Raw genomic sequence first — 23,474 nt, 5'->3', positions numbered from 1 at the left:
TACACCATATCTAATATTGTTTAATTTCAATTAAAAACAGTAACAACTAAAAAATAAAAAACAAAAAGAGTAGCAGTAAGTCAAACATGTCAGCTCGTCAACATTACTTGCCCATCACTGCAAGCTCTGGCTTTTCCTTTAATTTAAAGCCGGCAGATCCCAACTAGATTTATTACTTTATTACGGTGTTTGATCCAAACTTTTCTTCTTGTTATTTCTTATGGATTGTTTGATTCGGACATAAAAATAGAGTAACAAATAAACTTTAAATGAGTTTGATGTGATCATTTATATTTAAAATTTTATTAATAAACCTTTTTTTTTTTTGTAATGCCAATATACCTTTGACTTGCTATATTATATAAGATAAGGTTAGTTATTGATGAATTCATAAGACCAATAACAATAATTGGTCACACAATTTCTTTACCCTAAAGTCCTAAACCAAAAACACCAGAAAAGATGAACCTCAAACATGTTCTAGTTATTCCATTTCCAGCACAAGGGCATGTGAACCCTCTAATGCACTTATCACACAAACTAGTTCAACATGGCTGCAAGGTTACCTTTGTCAACACTGAGTTCATCCACAAGAGAGTGCTTAGTGCAATGAATAAGAATGTTAATCTTGAAGGGTCAAAAGTGGAATTAGCCTCAATCCCTGATGGGTTAGGACCTGAAGAAGATAGGAATGACTTGCCTGCTTTAGCTTTGGCTATATTGAGAACCATGCCTTGTGCTCTTGAGAATCTCATAAGGGACATTGATTCTATTGATGGTGGGAGTAATAGAGTCACTGCCATAGTTTCTGATTTGAATATGGCATGGGCTTTGGAAATTGCACACAAACTTGGAATCAAAGGTGCTCTCATCAACCCTTCTTCTGCAGCAGTTTTTGCCTTGCAAGACAATATGCAAAAGCTCATTGATGATGGAATCATGGATGCCAATGGTAAGAGTTATGGTAATTAAAAAAAATAATCACATTATGTGCAATATAATACATAACTTTTTTAAAAAATTAGTTATAATCTTCACTCTTTAATCAACTTTACTATCTCGGATAAATCCCAAAAACTACTCATGCTAAACTTCATAGAATCTATAGAAAATTAACAACAAAATTGGAAATGAAACTGATTTTAGTTTAAACCATGTTGTAGATGCACAAACTAACATGTCCTTAAAATGAATCAAGCAAGAATGCATTAATGCTTATTTTTATTTTCTCAGTTGTTCACTTTTTTATAATAGATGATGATACAGAACAGCAGCATTAATGCATAAAACTGTTAAATTACTGCAGGATTACCAATTAAGAAAGGGAAATTTCAGCTCTCACCGGAAATGCCTATCATGGACACAGATAATACTCCATGGTGCAACAATTTTGGAGACTTAACATCTCAAAAGACTATATACTACTACATTTCAAAGATGATGCAACATTCACATTTAACAGATTGGTGGCTTTCCAACACAACAAGTGAACTTGAACCAGCAGCATTATCTTTGTGTCCAAAGATCCTACCAATAGGTCCACTTATGGAGAGCACCGAGTTTCGATCACTCGGACAATTCTGGGAAGAAGATCTCTCTTGCTTGAACTGGCTAAATGAGCAACCACCTTGTTCTGTTATATATGTTGCCTTTGGCAGCTTCACTGTTTTCGACCGTCGTCAATTCGAGGAACTAGCCCTTGGACTAGAACTCACCAACATGCCTTTTCTTTGGGTTGTGCGTGAAGATTCTAATAGTAAAACCCAAATTGCATACCCAAGTGAATTTCAAGGGACTAAAGGTAAAATTCTTAAATGGGCACCACAACAATTAGTACTAAATCACCCTGCTATAGCTTGTTTTGTAAGTCATTGTGGTTGGAATTCTACTATGGATGGTGTGTCTAGTGGAACACCTTTCTTGTGTTGGCCATATTATGCTGACCAACTATACAACAAGAATTATGTTTGTGATGTTTGGAAGGTGGGTTTGGGGTTTGACTCGGATCAAAATGGGATCATATCACGTTGGGAAATAAAGAAGAAAGTGGATCAACTCCTTGGAGATCAAAACATAAGGATTAGATCTCAGAAAATGAAGGACATGATCATAAATAACATTGCAGAAGGTGGCCAGTCTTCAGAAAACTTCAACAAGTTTACAAAGTGGCTCAAAGAATAAATTAAATGTGTTTTTTTTTTTTTTTGGGAGCGGTTTGCTAAGTTGTAATAAACTTCTTGCTTTCCATAATTCCATTATCTGAAAGATAGGCAAACTTGGAAAGGAAAACAATGTGTGTGTTTTTTGTTTAGTTTTATTTTATTATTATTATTTTCGGCTTAAGTTGTAGTAAACTTTCTTGCTTTCCATTATCTGAAAATTTGATACATTGAAGAAAGTAGACAACCTAGGAAAGGAAAATAAAGAGTACATGATTTGAGCTTGAAACAGAACTTTCAAGTTTATTAGGCTGCATTTGTTTACAAAGACAGGACATTGAGACATGGATACAGAGACACAAAATCATATTTGGTAGAAGAGATATGGATAGAGATAGTGTGTCCAGAGACACTGAATTAGTGTATTTTGTGTCCATCCTAACAGGAATGATACATGACACTAACAAGAAACACAACTTTTTATTAATTTTTCATAATTATATTTTTTATTATTATATTTTTCATCCCAAATTTTTTGAATGAAAAAAAAAATGAGAATAAATTAGATTTTTATAATTTGTTCTAGTTTATCACCAAACAGAATACAAGAATACAAAATTTTGTGTCTCTGTCCATTAATGTCTTGTCCGTTCTCAGTGTCTTGTCCTATCCTATTCTCAGAAACAAACGCAGCCTTATTTCACAAAAACTCACATGTGAAGTTATTAATTGAGAATCATTAGATGATTAATATGTTTGACTAAATTGTTATCTAACGACTTTTAACTATTGATTTCACCTAAAAACTGCACCTAAGTATTTACTTTCCACCTTATTATCATGATGTGGATTAGATATTGAAATTTTTATTCTATTTTTATTATAGTATGTAATTTAATAAAGCTTATCAATAATGTATAATTAAATTGAAGAATTTAAGTTGAATTATAATTATAAATATTTTTAAAAGCTTCACAAATTATAAGATTACTTGCTAAAGTTGATAAGCATTGATCGCTAGTCAAGATGCATAGAAAAATCATGAAGGAGAAGAATGTGTTTTGATCAAGGTTCTGAAAATCGGACCGGACCGGATCGGCCGATTCGACCGATTTAACTGCAAACCGGCAATACAAACGGTCCGGTCCTTGTTTAATAACCGCTGTGGGAAAAACCGTAAGAAAACCGGTGAACCGGATAAAAACCGGCAGGTTGGGCCGGACCGATGACCGGCCGGTTTTCTAAAACAGTGAAACGACGCCGTTTTTACTTGTTAAAAAGAAAAAAAAAAGATACCCGACCCGCTTACCATTCGAGAACCCCTCCTTTCTTCCCCCATTCACTCATCTCACTTCTCAGTCTCACTCGAGAACCCTAGCACTCCCAAATCTCAGCCCAGTAGCCACCGCCGTCGCCGGGGTCCTCAGATTGTCATCGTCACTGCCGTCGCCTGGAGTCTTCCCACAGTCATTCATCTCAGTCTCACTCCACACGTGAACGGTGAACCACTGAACCCTAGCTTCGTAGCCCAGTAGCCCAGCCCAGTAGCCGTCCGTTGTCCCCGTGGTCCTCTGGTCGTCAGCGCCACCGCCGTCGCCTGGTCCTCAGCACCGCCGCTTCGTCTTCGCTGGCCTCTCGCTTCGTCTTCGCTGGTCTTTGCTTCGTCAGCACCCAGGTGAGTGACTCCTCTGTTTCATCTTCTCTGTTTCGTACTTTTATCTTGTATGTTAGAATGTATGGTTCTGATTCCAGAATGCCTAATGTTGATGTTGTCTTGTTTTAGTGTTTTGATGCTTTGATGTTTTGGTGTTTTGCTGCTTTAGAACGCCTAATGTGTCTTGCTATTTTGGTGTTTTCCAGCCAATTAATGTTTTTGCAGAATTGTGTTGTGTTGAATGGATGAATGCTGTAGGCAGATATGGTCTTGTGTTGTGGTTAAGAACACGCTGGTAATTTTCATTGTGTTTGGCTCCTGCTTTAGGTTAAGAACATGGTTAATGCTATTGTTGAATGATTAACTCTGCTGCTACTGCTGGGCTGTACTCTGTTTGATTGTTTTTTTGTTTTTTTATGCTGTATTGAAAAAAATTATGCTTAAACTTGATAATTCTTTGTTAATTTATGTTAAAATTTTGATCAATCTGCTGTTTGCTGAAAATGTTACTAATCTTTGTTAAAATTATGGTGAGGTGTGAGCTTTTATTTGTTCAATGTAATACTTTGTTAAAATGATACTAAAGCATGAGCTTTTATCTGAATGATTAAGTCTTCTCTGTTGTATTGAACTGAATTTATTTATAAAATTTTTTATTTAAATTTAACTACGTTGTATCTTGTTTTGAATTGATTAAAATGAATGATGGAATTTTTATTATTGAATTTTTGTTGTTAAATCTTGTTTCCATTGAAAAAAAGAAACTAAAAGGAGAAGAAAGAAACTATAGAATATTAAGTTAATTCCTACAAATTATAAACTGTTAATATCTATTTTTGTACAATTGTTCTCTCTGTTTTAGATGTTGAGTATTGCTAATTTCTGAAATGTTAGTGCTCAACCCCTGCATATTTGGTCTATGTTCACTTATCTTTTCAATCATTTGGTTGCCAAAGAATCAAGGAGTTTTAATTTTTATTTGTTTTTTTTTTTAATGAGCTTCAAGTCAATAAAATTATTGAATGTGATCTCTATGATGTATTGCACATAAGATGCTTTTTCATTCAAATTTAACCTTACATAAAGGACATATATATTTGGTAACAATTGTAATTGGAAGCTTTCAACTGGTACTTTCTCATGTTTTTAGAGTTTTGCATATTTCTAATAAGCTTACCTGTATAAAGCACCTTATAATTTATTTATTTCTATTCTAAAACGGTTTATCCGGTTGAACCACCGGTTGGACCGGTTAGACCAATAAACCAGTGAACCAGTGACTAAAGCTGTTTGATGACCGGTCCGGTTTTCTGAACCTTGGAAATTAGTATTCAAAAATCATGTTCTATCTTAAAAAGAGCGAGGGCTTTTCAATTTCAACTGTAAGATAAAGATCAACATGCATTTCTAGACTAACATTGTTGGCTAATCAATAAAGATCATCATCATCCGACAAATTGTACTAATCAAAAGCTAGAAATGATACAGAGTAATAGATTAGCATATCTGGAAGAGATACCAATAATTTTAAGAGAAGATAATTATATACAAAAAAGTAGCCACTTTGAGGCACTTGCATAATTTTGTTTTATTAGCAGTTAACATGATACTACTTTCCATAATATAAAAAAAGTTAGCTTTAAAAACATCATGATAGAGCAGTGGGTATCCCACAGGTAGTATCATCAAACTCTATTGCGCGAGCTTGAGAAAAAAGAAGAAAAGATGAGAATATGTGAATCAAGAATGGAAGAAGGAAGAAGGAAGAAGAGAATGATGATGCTGCTGTTTCAGCAGCCTTGATTTGGAAGCTTCTTATACAAGTAACCACCTTCAATGACGAAACCAATCAAAGTGACGCGCAAGGGTTCACATTCTATTCTTGTGTTACAAGTAATGAACAGAGGAATGAAAAGCTTAAACTAATAATCTTGATCTTGGTTATCAGCTTTATGTAGTTGGTCTTAGCTGAATGGTCTAACAAAAACTACCAAATCTGGTTTTATTCTAACTAACTTGATGGCTGGAATATAGCTAAATCTAATTGGATTACACGTGAATATATACACATCCTCTAGTATCTTTCTATTGTGTATTTGAATACTTTGTGAAATGAACTAAAACTACACAATTTTCTTCTGCATTACTTGCTTGCTATTCTTTTTCACAAAACAATGGTGAGCCAAGTAAAGTATCAAAGTTAATAATACACAAACTCATTTTGTTTGTATTAAAATTTAGATTTTACTCATTAAATCTCAACCCACACTCTTGTAATGTCAAAAGGAAAAGCTAGAAGTAGTAAATTTGTATTTACTATTTACTAATGTGTCAATCACTAGTCATACTGTAGTATACTTTAAGGCTAAGCCTTGAACAAATATGTTTCTTATTTCATAATCTCAGTGATACTTGCCTTTGAGCATCCAAGAAAAAAATATGTTTTGCATCTAAGATCAGCTTCTTTTCCCAATCTCAGCTATATATCTATCTCATGTTTTCTATAAGCTTGTGTGTCATATTCACCATGCCATATAATCACTTGTGATACTTCCAAAACTTGTGTTGTATAGGGTACTTCACTACTAAGTCAAAGGCGAGTAGGCGACACTCTCATATCGTTTCATTTTCCAAATACACAAAGGCTGAAAGGTGAGTGTGTCTTATTGTATCATCTTCCAAAATTTTCTTTTTGACCTTTCTGCTAACATTAACTGATATAGAATTAGTTATAAAGATAAAGACATAAATATTCACCAAGACATACGTTAAGTTATTTTCCACATGTGAATATAAAAATAAACAAAGACCGATTGAAGAGGAAAGAAAGAATACATATATTAGCTCTTTTTTCTTATACTTCATCACAAAATTCTATTTAAACAATTACTTATATATATATATATATAACAAAATTAGATTTTATTATACTATAAAATTTATTATGACATATTATTTTTTTTGTTTTAAGAGTGAAAAATACTTCTTAAGTCAATATATAAAAATACTAAAAAAAAACAATCAATTTTTATAAGGTTTTATTATTATTATTATTATTATTATTATTATTATTATTATTATTATTAAAAAATAATACTAATGATTTATTATTTTTCGTCGATAATTAATCAATTATAAGATCGGTTCACTCCTCCAGGTGACGCCGTTTATCACAAAAAAAAAAGGAGAAAATCCAGCGCATAACACCTCCTACCCCACCCCTTTCTCTCTCTCACCCAGCGCATAACACCTCCCTCCACAATACCCTCACTCCGCAAAAAACCCTAATCTTCGAATTCGAATTCGAAGAACAGCCACCGCCCATAATCCTCTCTTCTCCTTGAAGGATAGCCACTTCCCACCATTCCACTTCAGAGCTAAAACTCACCGCCAAACCCTTCTCTCCCTTCTCTCTCTGTCGCCATCTCTGTCCGAGCTCTCTCTGTCGCTGCTCCTCGCCGTGGGTTCGTTGCCGCTTCTCTGCTCCTTGCCGTGGGTTCGTTGCCGCTTCTCCCCTCCTCCCCGTGCGTCGTTTCTGCTTCTCCCCTCCTCTTCGTTTCTGCTTCTCCCCCCCTCGCCGGCGTCGTTTCTGCTTCTCTGCCCCACATCGTGTCTCGCCGGCGTTGCTTCTCTTCCCGTGGAGTTTCTAGTCTCTGCTACAACCCTCTCAGGTCTCAAGTCTCTTCTTCTCTGCTGCAAGCCTTCAACCCTCTCAGGTCTCAAGTCTCAGTCTCGGTCTCTAATTCTCCCTGACTCTATCTCCCTGACTCTATAACTCTGAAATTTGAAATTTATTCTGAACATGCATATGATGTATTATTGATGATTCTGCTGAATTTTGATATATTAATGTTTTGAAATTGAGTTGCTAATTGTACCTTCTTATTTCATGTTTTGTTACTATATGTTCGAAGTGACTGAAAATATCTTCTTAATCTTCTTGTTATAACATGATTAGGTTGTTCTAATGATTGAATGCTCCTATGATTAGTTCTATTTTGCACCTTTATCGATTGTAGTTTCATAAAATCCAAAAGCAAGTCATATTTTTGCATCGATGACTAGGCCTATTTTTTAGAAACAAATATTTGTGAGAGGAAAGTTTTTTTAATTAAATAAATGTCTTTCTTTTCTAAAAGTCATCTGCATAAAGTCAATACGAAAATAATATTAAAGGTTCCAAAATCCAAACCATTAACATAGTAGAGTTTATGCTGCAGTATTTTCTTTTCCTTTCTTGTTGGGTTAAGCAAGCTTTTCTATTGATTTTTATTGTTATTGTTATTGTCAATAAATTACATCTATTTTGGATTACCTGTTTATGATGGAGATATTGGAACACTTGATGATGATTCTGATTTGTGATGAGTTGTGTCTTTGATTAGTTGAAAACTTGTTTGTTAATGTTTCTTTTGATAGTAGCAAGGTTCTGAGAACCGGACCGGTCATCAAACCGCTCTAGTTATTGGTTCACTGGTTTATTGGTTCAACCGGTCCAACCGGTGGTTCAACCGAAAAAACCGTTTTAGAATAGAATAATAAATAAATTATAAACATCTTAAAATATAATTATAGTCTAATATAAATCTTAAAATAAGATTAGTAACAATGGAATGTAAAGGGATCTGATGCTGTGGAACACTAGCAGCCACTGTTGCTACATTACCAGCTGAATTCCTGAATTGAATCGGAAAAATAAAGTGAACTTTCAAATAGGTCAACACTCTACAACACAAACTTCCCAATATAGAATAGTAATCACTAATTGGCCCAAGCGAGAAATATTGTAATTTGATTTTGGCATAGTTCCCATTTACATTCATAATTGTTCATGTTGAGAGTAAAGGGCACTATTAAAATTATCAAACATTTAACACCATAAGCATCTTAGTATTGACACAAAATGATTGCAGTCAGCACATTGAAATTTTGCTTATAGGTTCAATACAAGGTATGGAGTCATGAGACCATATTGTGGCATCTGATGGTTTTAAAACGGTTATAGGTTCAATAACTTCCTTTTCAAACGGTTTTCTATCAGATGGTTTTATTGTGGCATCTGAGTCTCATGAGTCTCATATAAGCAAAATTTCAATGTGCTGACTGCAATCATTTTGTGTCAATACTAAAATGCTTATGGTGTTAAATGTTTGATAATTTTAATAGTGCCCTTTACTCTCAACATATGAACAATTATGAATGTAAATGGGAACTATGCCAAAATCAAATTACAATATTTCTCGCTTGGGTCAATTAGTGATTACTATTCTATATTGGGAAGTTTGTGTTGTAGAGTGTTGACCTGTTTGAAAGTTCACTTTATTTTTCCGATTCAATTCAGGAATTCAGCTGGTAATGTAGCAACAGTGGCTGCTAGTGTTCCACAGCATCAGATCCCTTTACATTTCATTGTTACTAATCTTATTTTAAGATTTATATTAGACTATAATTATATTTTAAGATGTTTATAATTTATTTATTATTCTATTCTAAAACGGTTTTTCGGTTGAACCAATAAACCAGTGAACCAATAACTAGAGCGGTTTGATGACCGGTCCGGTTCTCAGAACCTTGCTACTATCAAAAGAAACATTAACAAACAAGTTTTCAACTAATCAAAGACACAACTCATCACAAATCAGAATCATCATCAAGTGTTCCAATATCTCCATCATAAACAGGTAATCCAAAATAGATGTAATTTATTGACAATAACAATAACAATAAAAATCAATAGAAAAGCTTGCTTAACCCAACAAGAAAGGAAAAGAAAATGCTGCAGCATAAATTCTACTATGTTAATGGTTTGGATTTTGGAACCTTTAATATTATTTTCGTATTGACTTTATGCAGATGACTTTTAAAAAAGAAAGACATATTTATTTAATTAGAAAAACTTTCCTCTCACAAATATTTGTTTCTAAAAAATAGGCCTAGTCATCGATGCAAAAATATGACTTGCTTTTGGATTTTATGAAACTACAATCGATAAAGGTGCAAAATAGAACTAATCATAGGAGCATTCAATCATTAGAACAACCTAATCATGTTATAACAAGAAGATTAAGAAGATATTTTCAGTCATTTCGAACATATAGTAACAAAACATGAAATAAGAAGGTACAATTAGCAACTCAATTTCAAAACATTAATATATCAAAATTCAGCAGAATCATCAATAATACATCATATGCATGTTCAGAATAAATTTCAAATTTCAGAGTTATAGAGTCAGGGAGATAGAGTTAGGGAGAATTAGAGACTGAGACTTGAGACCTGAGAGGGTTGAAGGCTTGCAGCAGAGAAGAAGAGACTTGAGACCTGAGAGGGTTGTAGCAGAGACTAGAAACTCCACGGGAAGAGAAGCAATGCCGGCGAGACACGATGTGGGGCAGAGAAGCAGAAACGACGCCAGCAAGGGGGGGAGAAGCAGAAACGAAGAGGAGGGGAGAAGCAGAAACGACGCACGGGGAGGAGGAGAGAAGCGGCAACGAACCCACGGCGAGGAGCAGCGACAGAAAGAGCTCGGACAGAGATGGCGACAGAGAGAGAAGGGAGAGAAGGGTTTGGCGGTGAGTTTTAGCTCTGAAGTGGAATGGTGGGAAGTGGCTATCCTTCAAGGAGAAGAGAGGATTATGGGCGGTGGCTGTTCTTCAAATTCGAATTCGAAGATTAGGGTTTTTTGCGGGGTGAGGGTATTGTGGAGGGAGGTGTTATGCGCTGGGTGAGAGAGAGAAAGGGGTGGGGTAGGAGGTGTTATGCGCTGGGTTTTCTCCTTTTTTTTTTTTGTGATAAACGGCGTCACCTGGAGGAGTGAACCGATCTTATAATTGATTAATTATCGACGAAAAATAATAAATCATTAGTATTATTTTTTAATAATAATAATAAAACCTTATAAAAATTGATTGTTTTTTTTTAGTATTTTTATATATTGACTTAAGAAGTATTTTTCACTCTTAAAACAAAAAAAATAATATGTCATAATAAATTTTATAGTATAATAAAATCTAATTTTGTTATATATATATATATAAGTAATTGTTTAAATAGAATTTTGTGATGAAGTATAAGAAAAAAGAGCTAATATATGTATTCTTTCTTTCCTCTTCAATCGGTTTGATGACCGGTCCGGTTCTCAAAACCTTGATTTGTATGTACAACTGATTGATTTAATTTGTAATAGGTTTAGATGAATTGTATTTGTAATTTTATAGGTAATATTGATGCTCATAGGTTCTGTGAATCAAGAGATTGGAATGGGAAGAATTTGTCAGAGATAGTGTTATTAGATAATAGGTGCTGTGATTGATTGATTTTTTTTTTAAACAGTGTTTTAAGATGCTTCTCACAAACTCCTTGGACATAATTTATGGATTGTTATGTTTGCACTTTTATTGTGTCAAATTAAGATCCTATTAAGCAAATCAACTTGGATTAGTCTATCGGTTAACTCACTAATTCGCTTAAGCAAGTATCGATTCGAATATCGTCTTGTACATGCAGGAACTCATTGGCGCGGCAAACCCTTAAACGGAGCACAAATCCGCGGCGAATTAGTTATTCGCCTATTGTAGTACTAACTAATTTGATGTTTATTTTTCTATTAGTTATTTTTAGAAATTGAGACTTGATTGTTGTTAAAGTGTTAATGAAGACGTGTATTTTAAATTTTAATTTTGATGATTTTTTATTTTTATTTGAGACCGGTTCAACTTGTGATCCACTAGTTGAACTAATAACCTATTGATCTAGTAGTCTAACCGGTTTGATTATTGGTTCGGTTCTGACAACTAGGTTTGATATCACTCATACTTTCTTGGAATTCTGTAAATCAACTTGGATTAGTCTATCGGTTAACTCACTAATTCGCTTAAGCAAGTATCGATTCGAATATCGTCTTGTACATGCAGGAACTCATTGGCGCGGCAAACCCTTAAACGGAGCACAAATCCGCGGCGAATTAGTTATTCGCCTATTGTAGTACTAACTAATTTGATGTTTATTTTTCTATTAGTTATTTTATTAGTTATTTTTAGAAATTGAGACTTGATTGTTGTTAAAGTGTTAATGAAGACGTGTATTTTAAATTTTAATTTTGATGATTTTATATTTTTATTTGAGACCGGTTCAACTTGTGATCCACTAGTTGAACTAATAACCTATTGATCTAGTAGTCTAACCGGTTTGATTATTGGTTCGGTTCTGACAACTAGGTTTGATATCACTCATACTTTCTTGGAATTCTGTTACTGAATTGACTTATACATCCCTAGGATTGTATTGGGATTGATTACCAGTAGGCATAGAATGGAGAAGGGCTTAAGTAGCATCACCACCAGCAGCAGCAAGGAAGGGTTACCTCTCACCCCTCATTCCAACTTCAAAACTGCTTCCACCGACGATGACCTCGCTCACATCCTCTTCAACATCAAATCCTCCAAAACTTCCGTAACCACCCCTTTCCATTTCCCAACAATCTCTTCCCTTCATCTTTCTGCAATTTCTAATATGACATATGTTTGATTATTTTTTTTTTGCAGGCTGTTATCAATTATGGCGCCTCTTGGTATGTTTATCTCTTCTCTGAATATGTTTGATTTATATTACTATACAAGTTATTAAGAATCGATATAATAATGGAAACTGATGTTAAGTGAACACAAAAGCAGGTAGCATCTTTTACCATTTAGGCTTACTTGATTGTTGTAACTTGTAAGGTGGTTGTGTGAAATTGAAATATAGAACAGGAGATTATGAATGATCTAGTTTCCTGGTTTTTCAGGTGCCGCGTGTGCAGTGAAATCCTCCCTGCATTCCATAGATTGAGCGATAATTTTCCAAAGCTCTCCTTCGTCTATGCAGATATTGATGAATGCCCAGAAACAACTCAACACATTCGATACACCCCTACTTTTCAATTTTTTCGAGATGGTGAAAAGGTAGATGAAATGTATGGTGCTGGAGAAGAGAGGCTGCGTGATCGCGTCTGGTTGCACTCTTGAGTACACTATACAATGTCATTTTTATTGTCAGAGTTAGGTGACATGCTTGCAATTTTCCAGTAGATGTAACATTGTGAATCATGAACAATTCAGTGAATATTCAGGCAAACCCAGTATCCAATGTTTCCATTTGAAACTACAACCATATAAACCGTCCTTTTATGAGGTAAACAGCTTCATAAATTGATAAAAAAAAAATATATCACGTAGATAGCATTTTAAGTTTACACCAACTACACGAGATTGGCTGCAAAACAATCAACAGCATAAATGAGAAAAGAATCGGTAACGGTTTAAGAAATTTGAAGTGGTAAAACCGAAAAAAAAATAGAGGCAGCTAATGCTGCAAACTCCTATTTTACTAACGTATCCGCCTAAGAAGCATATCTAACCCTCGTTCCTCATAAAACTGTGAAACGTAATCTTCAATAAGAGGTACGCATTGAAGCTCCTTTTATTTTCTTGTTTACCCAAAGTCTGAAAGATGGCTGCGATGATAACCACCTGTAATCTGGCTATCTCATCAAGCCTTGGGCTTGAGCATCTTCACCGTCTCCCAAGTGAAATCAGGATCGTCACGTCCGAAATGTCCGTAAGCAGCAGTCTTCTGGTACCTGAAGTTGCCTCCTCTCATGAGGTCAAGATTGATGGCAATCATTCCTGGCCTGAAGTCAAAATTTTCCTTAATCAGAGCTAATATGTCCTTGTCTGGAATCTTTCCTGTTTTGTAGGTGTCTACAAAAACAGAGAGTGGCTCTGGGACTCCAATTGCATAAGAAACCTGCACAAGACAGCGTCGAGCAAGCCCTGAAGCTACCACACTTTTCGCTGCTTGCCTAACAATGTATGCACCACTCCTATCGACCTTGGTTGGGTCCTTGCCGGAGAAGGCACCTCCACCATGAGCACCCCAACCACCATAGGTGTCAATGATGATCTTACGGCCAGTTAGCCCTGCATCTCCATGGGGTCCACCAATCACAAAACGACCAGAAGGGTTGAGGTGGAAGATAGTCTTGTCATCAAGGTATTTAGCTGGGATGACAGGTTTTATTACATGCTCCTTCAAATCGCTGGCTATCTTGTCATTGGTGACAGTTTCATCATGTTGTGTTGAGATGAGGACAGTGTGCACACGAATCGGGATCATGGCTCCATTATCATTCTTGTACTCAACAGTAACCTGAGTTTTTCCATCAGGTCTCACCCATGGGCATGTTTTGTTCTTTCTAACTTCAGTGAGCTTGGCACCAAGTTTAGTAGCAAGGACATGAGTAAGTGGCATTAGCTCAGGTGTTTCATCTGTGGCATAGCCAAACATGTGTCCCTGGTCACCAGCACCAATTTCCTCAGGCTTTTTAGTCATGTGACCATGAACTCCTTGGGCAATATCAGGGCTCTGTTGCTCAATGTTGACCAGAACTTTGCAGTTGTCAGCATCAAGACCGACATCAGCTGAAACGAACCCAATGCCTCTGCAAGTGTCTCGAACTATTTTCTCATAGTTCACATTTGCCTTGGTTGTGATCTCACCAAAGACCATAACCATGTTGGTTTTTGTACAGGCCTCACAGGCAACCTTGCTCTCCGGGTCTTGCTCCAAACAAGCATCAAGGATGGCATCCGAAACCTGGTCACAGATCTTGTCAGGGTGACCTTCATTTACAGATTCGGAGGTGAAGAGAAAGGTCTCCATATCTGACATTAAATAAGGAAAAAGGGTGTCAGGTGAGAAAAGATATGTTGAAATGTGTTTAATGAATAATATATAAAACAATAATCAAAGAGTAAACAATGTACATTCTAATGCATGAAATTAACAAATATCAAATTTCTGTAGCACCTTCAAATATGTTTTAATCGATTGATTAGTGCATAAGTTGTCAGCCATTATAGCTCCATGTAAAGCCATAATGATCGTAGATAACCTTTTGGCCAAATGTCTTTGCATATAATGAAGTTATGCAGTATAACAGTTCGTGAGTTAGTTAGGAGTTGCACTTGTACAGTTGATTTGTTGTTATATCTATCATACTTTATATACATCTCAGGTCAATGAAGATGAAATTAGATTTCATTATCACATTAAATCTGTGATGAAATCATTGAATCGTATGTAGATCTACGATGTGAAATGTTTACAACAGGAATCAAGCACTGCGTAATTTTAAGTAAAGTCGACACGTTGATTTATCGTTACTCTAATGATTCTAGGAAAGGTAGCGATAGTTTTGGCTTCTACTAGCTTGCAAATATTTATTTTCAAAAGCTACTTCGTTTCATGCCTGATAAAATAGATCAAAAACCGCACAACCGATCTCTCAATTCTCTGATCTTTCACTAGAGAATTACAATTTCACTTTATTATTACTTCATGCAAGCATAATCACCAAGCAAATAAAAAAAATCACAAACACAAAAAAAAGAAAGGACATATAGATCGAATGAGCTGCAGAAATCGAGAGCCACAAATATTTTATACCAGATCTTGATAACGATAATGCGGAGCAGATCCAAATGGATTTGGATAAAGGCAATAATAACAAACGAATAATTCCGCACAAGTCCAAACAAGAAGAACCAGAAGAACAACACATTCAATAACTTTAATGGGTTTTTTAAGCAAGATTAGAAAAATTCTTATTCCGACGCCATTTTGGTTTATGAATTTGAAAAAAAAAAAAAACCTAATTTCCCAACGGCACCCCAAACCATCCGGTCATCCCCAACCTCAACTCACTATCTCCCAAGAATCACAGCTTCATTCACACACTCTCACCTCTCTATCTCACTCACACACTCTCCTCGTCGGCTCCTCCGCCTCGTCCCCACGCCGCCAGTGTTTGTTCGCCTCTGCCACCTCCGTCTCTGTCTTTCCGGCCGCTTGTTTGTGCCGTGCCTCACCTGTTCTGCCTCAGCCTTGTGCTCGTCTGCCTCTGCTGCCTCCGTCGTCATCGTGTTGGCTCCTCTGCAAGCTCCCCTCTGCTCCTCTTGGAAGCTCTGCCCTCTCTCGCCGGTGGTCTGCTCTGCAACGGCGCAACCTGCACCGACTCCAAGTTGAAAAACCGTCACTGACTCTGTTTCTGCTTCTGCTGTAGGTCAGTTTTTTATTTTTTTAGTTATTCTTTTTAATTTTTATACTGGATTTTTGCTGTTTTAATGTATTGATGCTAATTGTATTTGTATCAAGGTTCTGAAAACCGGACCGGACCGGCCGGTTCGACCGGTTTAACTGCGAACCGGCAATACAAGCGGTCCGGTCCTCCTCTAATAACCGTCTGATAGAAAACCGTTTGAAAACCGGCGAACTGGTCAAAAACCGGCCGGTTGGGCCGGACCGGTGACCGACCGGTTCGAATAAAACGACACTGTTTTGTAGTTTTGTTTATTTGTTTTAAGAAATAAAAAAAGAAAAGCCAAAACCATGCGTGAACAATACACCCCCTCTTCCCCAAATCATTCGTTTACTCCCTGGAGACCTCTGAAGCAAAGCAAAACCCTAGCCCTTCATTGCCGCCGTCGTGCCCGAGGTCCTCAGCGCCGCCGCCGTTCCCAGGTCCTCAGCGTCGCCGCTTCTTCCTCTTTCCCGTGTCCGGAACTCAGGTAGCTCGTCACGTCGTCTTCATCTTCGCTGGCTTCTCTGTTCGTGGCTTGGAGCAGCTCGTCGTCGTCTCGCCTATCGCCTCGTCTCGCCGATTGCCGTCCCTTCCTCCATCGAAGGTTAGTGGCTTCGCCTCCGCTTCTTCCTTTTAATTTCTGAATGTTCGGTCTTCGTCTTCGTCTGAAGTTCTGAAATTGTTGTTCAATTTTTGTTCCATTTTTCTTGTAATGTTCTGTAATTGCCTGTTGGTGATGGCTGTAAATTTTTACTGATGGCTCGATGGTTCTGTTCGTCTATTTTAGTGTTTTACTGTTTTGTAATTGTTGGATAGTGATGGCTCTGAAATTTTTGTTCAAATTTACTGATGGCTCTGTTTTGTAATTACTAGTTGCTGATGGCTCTTAATTATTTTGTTCAAATTCACTGATTGCTTTGTTTTGTAATTGTTGGTTTTGCTGGGTGAAGGTTTAGTGTTTTGGAATGTTTTATAATGTGCTAATGTTTGTAATTGCTGGATTTGTTTGTAATTGCTGGGTGAAGGTTTAGCGTTTTGTGATTGTTGCATTGGTTAATGTTTTGGTTTGTTTTATAATTGTTGTTAGCTGGTTGCTTGTTGCTGGCTCTGTTTTGTAATTTTGCTCTGGTTACTGGTCTGTTTCATAATATACCAATGTTAGTGTAATTGCTGTTTTCTAATCATTGTTAGCTGGTTGCTTGTTGCTGGCTCTGTTTTGTAATTTTGCTCTGGTTACTTGATTAAGTTAGTTTGTGTTTGAAATAATAACCTGTAATACAAAAATTTATGACATAGCTCTTGAAAATGGTTTTTTTCCCAAAAATCTCTTAGGGTGTTCAAACTAAGCTAGTGCATATATGATTGTAGATGATCTCATAATAACTGTTGAATCAATTTAATCATAGTCTCAGTGAAACCACTACTGAAGACCCTGCTTATGCTGTGTTGACTTTTAGTTTAAAGGAGATGGTAATTCATTGGTAGGGTTTGTCCATTTTGGCCTTAAGCTTAATTTGGTGCTGAAGTGATGGCTTTCTTTGTGTTTGTTGTCTCCTTCGATTTATTGCAGGTATCAATGGATAAAATGAAATGAAAAACCTGCTCCATGGGAAATTACTCCAATAATTGTATCTAATCATGTATCTTGTATTGAACCTATTTTCTACTTTTATGAATTATTTTCCACTATTGTGGCATCTGAGTCTCATGACTCCATACCTTGTATTGAACCTATAAGCAAAATTTCAATGTGCTGACTGCAATCATTTTGTGTCAATACTAAGATGCTTATGGTGTTAAATGTTTGATAATTTTAATAGTGCCCTTTACTCTCAACATGAACAATTATGAATGTAAATGGGAACTATGCCAAAATCAAATTACAATATTTCTCGCTTGGGCCAATTAGTGATTACTATTCTATATTGGAAAGTTTGTGTTGTAGAGTGTTGACCTGTTTGAAAGTTCACTTTATTTTTCCGATTCAATTCAGGAATTCAGCTGGTAATGTAGCAACAGTGGCTGCTAGTGTTCCACAGCATCAGATCCCTTTACATTTCATTGTTACTAATCTTATTTTAAGATTTATATTAGACTATAATTATATTTTAAGATGTTTATAATTTATTTATTATTCTATTCTAAAACGGTTTTTCGGTTGAACCGGTTGAACCAATAAACCAGTAAACCAATAACTAGAGCAGTTTGATGACCGGTCCGGTTCTCAGAACCTTGGTTTTGATGAATTCAATTTAGTTAAGTGACTACAGCCTACAGGTTATAGTCTCATAGATAGGTATTTGAAAAGTCAAAAGGCAAATCAAGGTTAGATACACTTGTCCAAATTGTTAATTAGTTGCATGCTCGACTGCCTTAGCTTATTGATATTCGGCAATTGTTAATTGTATAGTTTTTAAGTAAAGTTTATAATTAATATAGGATTAGATTGGATGTGGTCACTTCTCTTTTATTATAAAAATATTATTATTTTGTATTTTTTTCCTAGTATATTATTATATTATTTCTGGTTATATTATATTGTTTTACTTATGTGAGTAGGTAATTCTAGACAAATTATTTATTTATTTTTCAAGTTGAGTTGCCTGGAGTCCTCCCTGGTCTCCTGGACCCTGGCTCTTAACCTTCGCCTTTCATTCTCTCAAGTCTCAGTCTCAGTCCTCACCTCTCCCCCTCGTCTTCGCAGTTGGATCTCACCCTCTCAACCCCCATTTTCCCTTGCCGCCCTCGCCCTCGGCTCTGTCTCCTCCCTTCGCCGTCGTCAGTGTTGCTGTCCTGCCTCCCCACCTCGTCGCCTGGCCTCCTCCGTTTCATTCGCTGAACTACCAGATCTGCCTCGGATCAGCTCCTTGCTCATTTTTGCTTTAAAAAAAAGCAATAAAAATTTAAGAACCGGCCGGTTCACCGGTCCTCGCCAGGTTTTTGAATTCAAATCCGATTTTCATTTCAGGCGGTTTTTCTATCTAACCGAACCGGTTGTTTTAACAATATTCCTCTCCTAGTCCTTGGTATCTTATTATTTTTTTCTGTTACGTATTGGTATCTCATTTGCGTCACATATCTTATACTCCGTATAAATATCATATTTTTAATTTCTTAAGTCCTTCATTAATTAAATTTTAGATGATTTTGTGGAAGAATATCTCTAGTACCCAGATTATGTATTTTGATCAATAGTCAATCATGAAAGCTATGTTGGTACTTTCTGACTTTGTCTTGTAAGTTACAACAAGCCAATCACCTCAATAATTATAGTTGTTTAATCCAAACCTTTCTATTTAAGTAGATATGTAGATACTTCATTCCCTTAACCAACAAATACTATTTTACATAAATTATAAACATGATCCTCAAGCATGTTCTAGTTCTTCCATTTCCAGCACAAGGGCATGTGAACCCTCTAATGCACTTGTCTCACAAACTAGCACAACATGGCTGCAAAGTTACTTTTGTCAACACTGAGTTCAACCATAAGAGAGTGGTGAGTGCAATGAATGGGAAGGTTAGTCTTGAAGGGTCAAAAGTGGAACTAATCTCAATCCCTGATGGTTTAGGACCTGAAGAAGATAGAAATGACTTGGTTGGTTTAGCTTTGTCAATGATGAGAACCATGCCTTTTGCTCTTGAGAAGGTTATAAGGGACATTAATTCTCTTGATGGTGGAAGGAAGAGACTCACTTGCATAATTGTTGATACTAGTATGGCATGGGCCTTGGAAGTTGTACAGAAGCTAGGAATCAAAGGGGCTCTCTTCATCCCTTTGTCAGCAGCTATTATTGCCATGGAAGATAACATGCAAAAGCTCATTGAGGATGGAATTATTGATAGTGATGGTAAATTTGGATGTCTTTGATCAGTTAATTTGATTGTTTTCATTTGGATTTGGTACTTTTGATTGAGCATTCATTAGAGTTTATGTAAGTCAAAGTTATTTATTTGTATTTGTATATGTAGAATTGATAGTTTATATTGTTATATATCCCTTGTTGTTGATGCAGGATTCCCTATCAGGAAAGGGAAATTTCAGGTATCTCCAGAAATGCATACTATGGACACAGCTTATTTGCCCTGGTGCTGCATAGGTGACCCAATCACACAAAAGAATTTGTATCATTACATTGTAAAGTTGGCACAATGTTCACATTTAACAAATTGGTGGCTCTCTAACACAACTTATGAACTTGAACATGGAGCCTTATCAGTTTGCCCAAAAATCCTACCAATAGGGCCATTGATTGAGAGTGCTAAGTACAGATCAATGGGGCAATTCTGGGAGGAAGACCTCTCTTGTTTGAATTGGCTCAACCAACAACCACCTTGTTCTGTTATTTATGTCGCCTTCGGTAGCTTGGCGATTTTCGACCCTTGTCAACTCAAGGAACTGGCCCTTGGACTAGAACTTGCCAATAAGCCTTTTCTTTGGGTTGTACGTGAAGATTCCAACAGCATTAACAAACTTGCATGCATTGAAGAATTTCAAGGTACAAGAGCTAAGATTATTAAATGGGCACCCCAAAACTCGGTGTTAAGCCACCCTGCCGTAGCTTGTTTCATTAGCCACTGTGGTTGGAACTCTGTTATGGAAGGTGTGTCTAATGGAGTACCTTTCTTGTGCTGGCCGTATTTTGCTGACCAGCTTCATAACAAGGCATACATATGTGATGTTTGGAAGGTGGGGTTGGGTTTTGAATTTGATGAAAAAGGGATCATATCACGTTGGGAAATAAAGAAGAAAGTGGATCAACTCCTTGGAGATCAAAACATAAGGGTAAGATCTAAGAAAATGAAGGAGAAGGTAATGAATAGCATTGTAGAAGGAGGGAAGTCCTCTGAGAACTTCAACAAGTTTATGGACTGGCTCAAAGAATAGGCCATTTTAATTTCTTGCAGTGTGCATGTTTCTCAACTTGTATAAACTTTTACACACAGCTATCTTAAAATAAAAAGTTTTAAGTTTAGTATTTGATTTTGTGATGATCCTATGGATTATTAAATATTTGCACTTCAGTACAAATAGTAACACTGTGATCTAAACAAAAAATGTGGGAACTAATGCGCTTTTTTCTCCTAAGATCTTGGAGCTAATATTCCGATCCTTACAAAGCAAACAAAAGCTTATTGATATCAGAATATGTGAAGTATTTTCATCTTAGGTAGTTCTGTGTCAAAATAATTAATTATTTTATTGATGAAAGGTATGGTAAAGAATACGATGACGAATGAAACAAAAACAGAACGTAAAATATGTTAACAAATCGTGTCATTGCATCCAAATGCTGCAAAATCTAATTTCAAAGAAGTGATGATATTATGACTTTTTTTTAAGCATTAATCCACTAAGTTAAGTGGTTAACTCCCTTTGCGTAATCCAATAATACTTGAATAGTAATAACAATATTGGATATTTGGATTGCTTACTCTTAAATTATTACAATAAATAAGACTGTAAGAGTGAAATATAATACTAAGGGAAGCGTGGTCTTTCATTCGTTTTCACACGCTTGAAGGAGACCAGCAAGAACCCCCCCCCCCATGCTGACGTGGCACTGTAACCGACTTTCCCGCCACTCTAAATTCACATATCCACAATATTCCTAACTACCTTCTCACAGAATATAATCACATCAACAGTAACAGAATCTTCAGAGCTATTTCATTCCTTTAGAAAATTGCACTGTAAGGAGTAAGAACTCCAATGCTGACGTGGCACACAGTTGAGAGTTAGTTACGATTAAACTGGAATCTGTTTTGGACTTTCTCAAGTTAGTTAGAGTAAGCTAGACTCTGGAACTAACTAAGCCATGTCTATATATACCCTCTTAACACACCGTTATTGAAGCGATAATCACTTCATAATACTCCTTAATCTCGCTTTCTTCTTTCTCACTTTCTTCTTTCTCCTTAGTCTCACTTTCTTCTTTCTTCTTGCTGGGAGTGGAAACATGGCTTCTCCACCTGAACCTCCACCTCCCCCTCCACCTGAGCTACCACCACCACCAGCAGATGGTGAAGGTTTGTTCGAAAGCCTCGATCCGAGTCTTGGCATCAAACCTGAAAGCATGGCCTCTCTCTATTTCAAAGATCTTGATACTTGTGGTTCAGAAATGCGCGATATGGTTATGGTAAGCTGTGAATTATTCTTTAATATGGACCACACTATATATGCTTCTTCAATGTTATAATCAAATTCATGTTCTTCATTCTTTTTATGCAATCTAGAGACAGATTCTGTTTCTGTATTCGAAATAACATGAAGATCAATTAAATACTACACAGTACTTTTCTTACTTACTTACTTACCTAGATCAATATTAATTTTTGAAGCAAGTTGAACCTCATAAACGCGCGGACGCAATGTTAGCAATTCTTGAAGGCTATTTTAAGGTCAGACATTACATTTACAACAGAATCATGCAGGGTGAGATTGAAGTTGCTGCTCTTGAACATAGGCTTGAGAATTCAAGGCAACTGGCTGAACTCTCGAAATCTGTAACTGAATCTGAATCTGAAGCTAGTACTCTACCTTTTGTTAATACTAAGCAGGCATGTGTTTTTTCTTTCTTTCTTCTAAATTTTGTTTTATCTAATCACATTGTAAAACTAATGTGACAAACTAGTTGAGCTGAAGTAATGTGATAAATTGATTATGCTAACTAGGTTTCAGTTAAATTGATGCGATTGTTATCAATGCACGCAAATTCAGAATTTCATGATGAAAATAGCAGATACAGCAATTGTGACTGTATGAAAAGATTTGTAGCATCTTAGAATTTGGTTGAGTTTGTAATATATTAGTATAAAAATTCTCATCTTGAGAAATAAAAGAAATATTATTCTGAAATCTGAAGTCAAGAATGCTACAACTTGAACTAATCAAATTGCAAATGTTCATTTTTAATTGAATTCACATTGTAATAAAGTGATATGGTATAATTTATTAGTTCTATTATCAAGGTTTCGGTTATATATTGATGTGATGCTTATTCCTGCGAAAATTGTTAGAAAATTTTATTGATTTGTAACATAATTGATTACCTTGATCATCTTGAGAAATAAAGAAATATGATTCTTATGAGATTATTACAATTTGTGCTCTTGGAGCAGCTGCCCGCTGGTAGTTCTACCCCCTTGCACAGCTTACCTGGTTATGCAGAGACTATGAAGGTACCATAAATTTTTTTTAATAGTATATTATCTTTTGAGGAATGTTCAGTATGATCAATACTCATGTATTTTCTTTGTTTTGTGCAATTAACTTTAAAATATGACAATGCATTAGTCCAAAATTAAAGGTTCCTTTTATTCATGTGTCTTGCATTAATCAATCATAGGATATATAATTATATATGGATACAGGCTTGATTTTTTTAACCTAACATCAATTTTTCAGGCTTTGGAAGAGGATGATCCTGTTCCTGAATTAGGAGAAGCAGCAAACTCATTATATTTTAGAGCTCTGAGGACTCGACTCCCTTTCGGGATTACACGATACTATGAAAACCAGATGAAAGAGGATGAGATT

At 36.0% G+C, this 23,474-nt stretch overlaps 4 protein-coding genes across 4 annotated transcripts; 3 read left to right on the top strand and 1 right to left on the bottom strand.

The window, feature by feature from the left end:
* Positions 1–376: 376 nt before the first annotated feature.
* On the top strand, positions 377–2,343 carry LOC130975993 (UDP-glycosyltransferase 83A1-like). The gene is made up of 2 exons (XM_057900714.1): positions 377–952; positions 1,307–2,343. Exons 1-2 carry the CDS (start codon positions 463–465, stop codon positions 2,179–2,181), a joined length of 1,365 nt encoding a protein of 454 aa, XP_057756697.1. The 5' UTR covers positions 377–462; the 3' UTR covers positions 2,182–2,343.
* A 1,364-nt stretch (positions 2,344–3,707) lies between these two features.
* Positions 3,708–13,432, top strand: LOC130975990 (thioredoxin-like 3-3). The gene is made up of 5 exons (XM_057900710.1): positions 3,708–3,834; positions 6,387–6,465; positions 12,090–12,264; positions 12,357–12,382; positions 12,599–13,432. The coding sequence occupies exons 3-5, from the start codon at positions 12,124–12,126 to the stop codon at positions 12,816–12,818; spliced, it is 387 nt and encodes a 128-aa protein (XP_057756693.1). The 5' UTR covers positions 3,708–3,834; positions 6,387–6,465; positions 12,090–12,123; the 3' UTR covers positions 12,819–13,432.
* Positions 13,342–14,526, bottom strand: LOC130975989 (S-adenosylmethionine synthase 3-like). Its single transcript, XM_057900709.1, has one exon. It carries the CDS (start codon positions 14,521–14,523, stop codon positions 13,342–13,344), a length of 1,182 nt encoding a protein of 393 aa, XP_057756692.1. The 5' UTR covers positions 14,524–14,526.
* A 4,006-nt stretch (positions 14,527–18,532) lies between these two features.
* Positions 18,533–20,879, top strand: LOC130973690 (UDP-glycosyltransferase 83A1-like). The gene is made up of 2 exons (XM_057898316.1): positions 18,533–19,785; positions 19,951–20,879. The coding sequence occupies exons 1-2, from the start codon at positions 19,296–19,298 to the stop codon at positions 20,820–20,822; spliced, it is 1,362 nt and encodes a 453-aa protein (XP_057754299.1). The 5' UTR covers positions 18,533–19,295; the 3' UTR covers positions 20,823–20,879.
* The last annotated feature ends 2,595 nt before the right edge of the window (positions 20,880–23,474 follow it).

Source organism: Arachis stenosperma, chromosome 4 (assembly GCF_014773155.1).
Source record: "Arachis stenosperma cultivar V10309 chromosome 4, arast.V10309.gnm1.PFL2, whole genome shotgun sequence".
NCBI lineage: Eukaryota > Viridiplantae > Streptophyta > Magnoliopsida > Fabales > Fabaceae > Arachis > Arachis stenosperma.
The sequence above is the reverse complement of the archived record's forward strand: the minus strand, read 5'-3'. Positions and strand labels throughout refer to the sequence as shown.

Bases quoted from the DNA above. Each gene is read 5' to 3' on its own strand.
- LOC130975993 (XM_057900714.1), top strand. From the start codon at position 463: ATGAACCTCAAACATGTTCTAGTTATTCCATTTCCAGCACAAGGGCAT. The intron at 953-1,306 runs GTAAGAGTTATG...AAATTACTGCAG, and splicing joins TGGAATCATGGATGCCAATG to GATTACCAATTAAGAAAGGG.
- LOC130975990 (XM_057900710.1), top strand. From the start codon at position 12,124: ATGGAGAAGGGCTTAAGTAGCATCACCACCAGCAGCAGCAAGGAAGGG. The intron at 12,265-12,356 runs GTAACCACCCCT...TTTTTTTTGCAG, and splicing joins TCAAATCCTCCAAAACTTCC to GCTGTTATCAATTATGGCGC. The intron at 12,383-12,598 runs GTATGTTTATCT...CTGGTTTTTCAG, and splicing joins ATCAATTATGGCGCCTCTTG to GTGCCGCGTGTGCAGTGAAA.
- LOC130975989 (XM_057900709.1), bottom strand. From the start codon at position 14,523: ATGTCAGATATGGAGACCTTTCTCTTCACCTCCGAATCTGTAAATGAA.
- LOC130973690 (XM_057898316.1), top strand. From the start codon at position 19,296: ATGATCCTCAAGCATGTTCTAGTTCTTCCATTTCCAGCACAAGGGCAT. The intron at 19,786-19,950 runs GTAAATTTGGAT...TTGTTGATGCAG, and splicing joins TGGAATTATTGATAGTGATG to GATTCCCTATCAGGAAAGGG.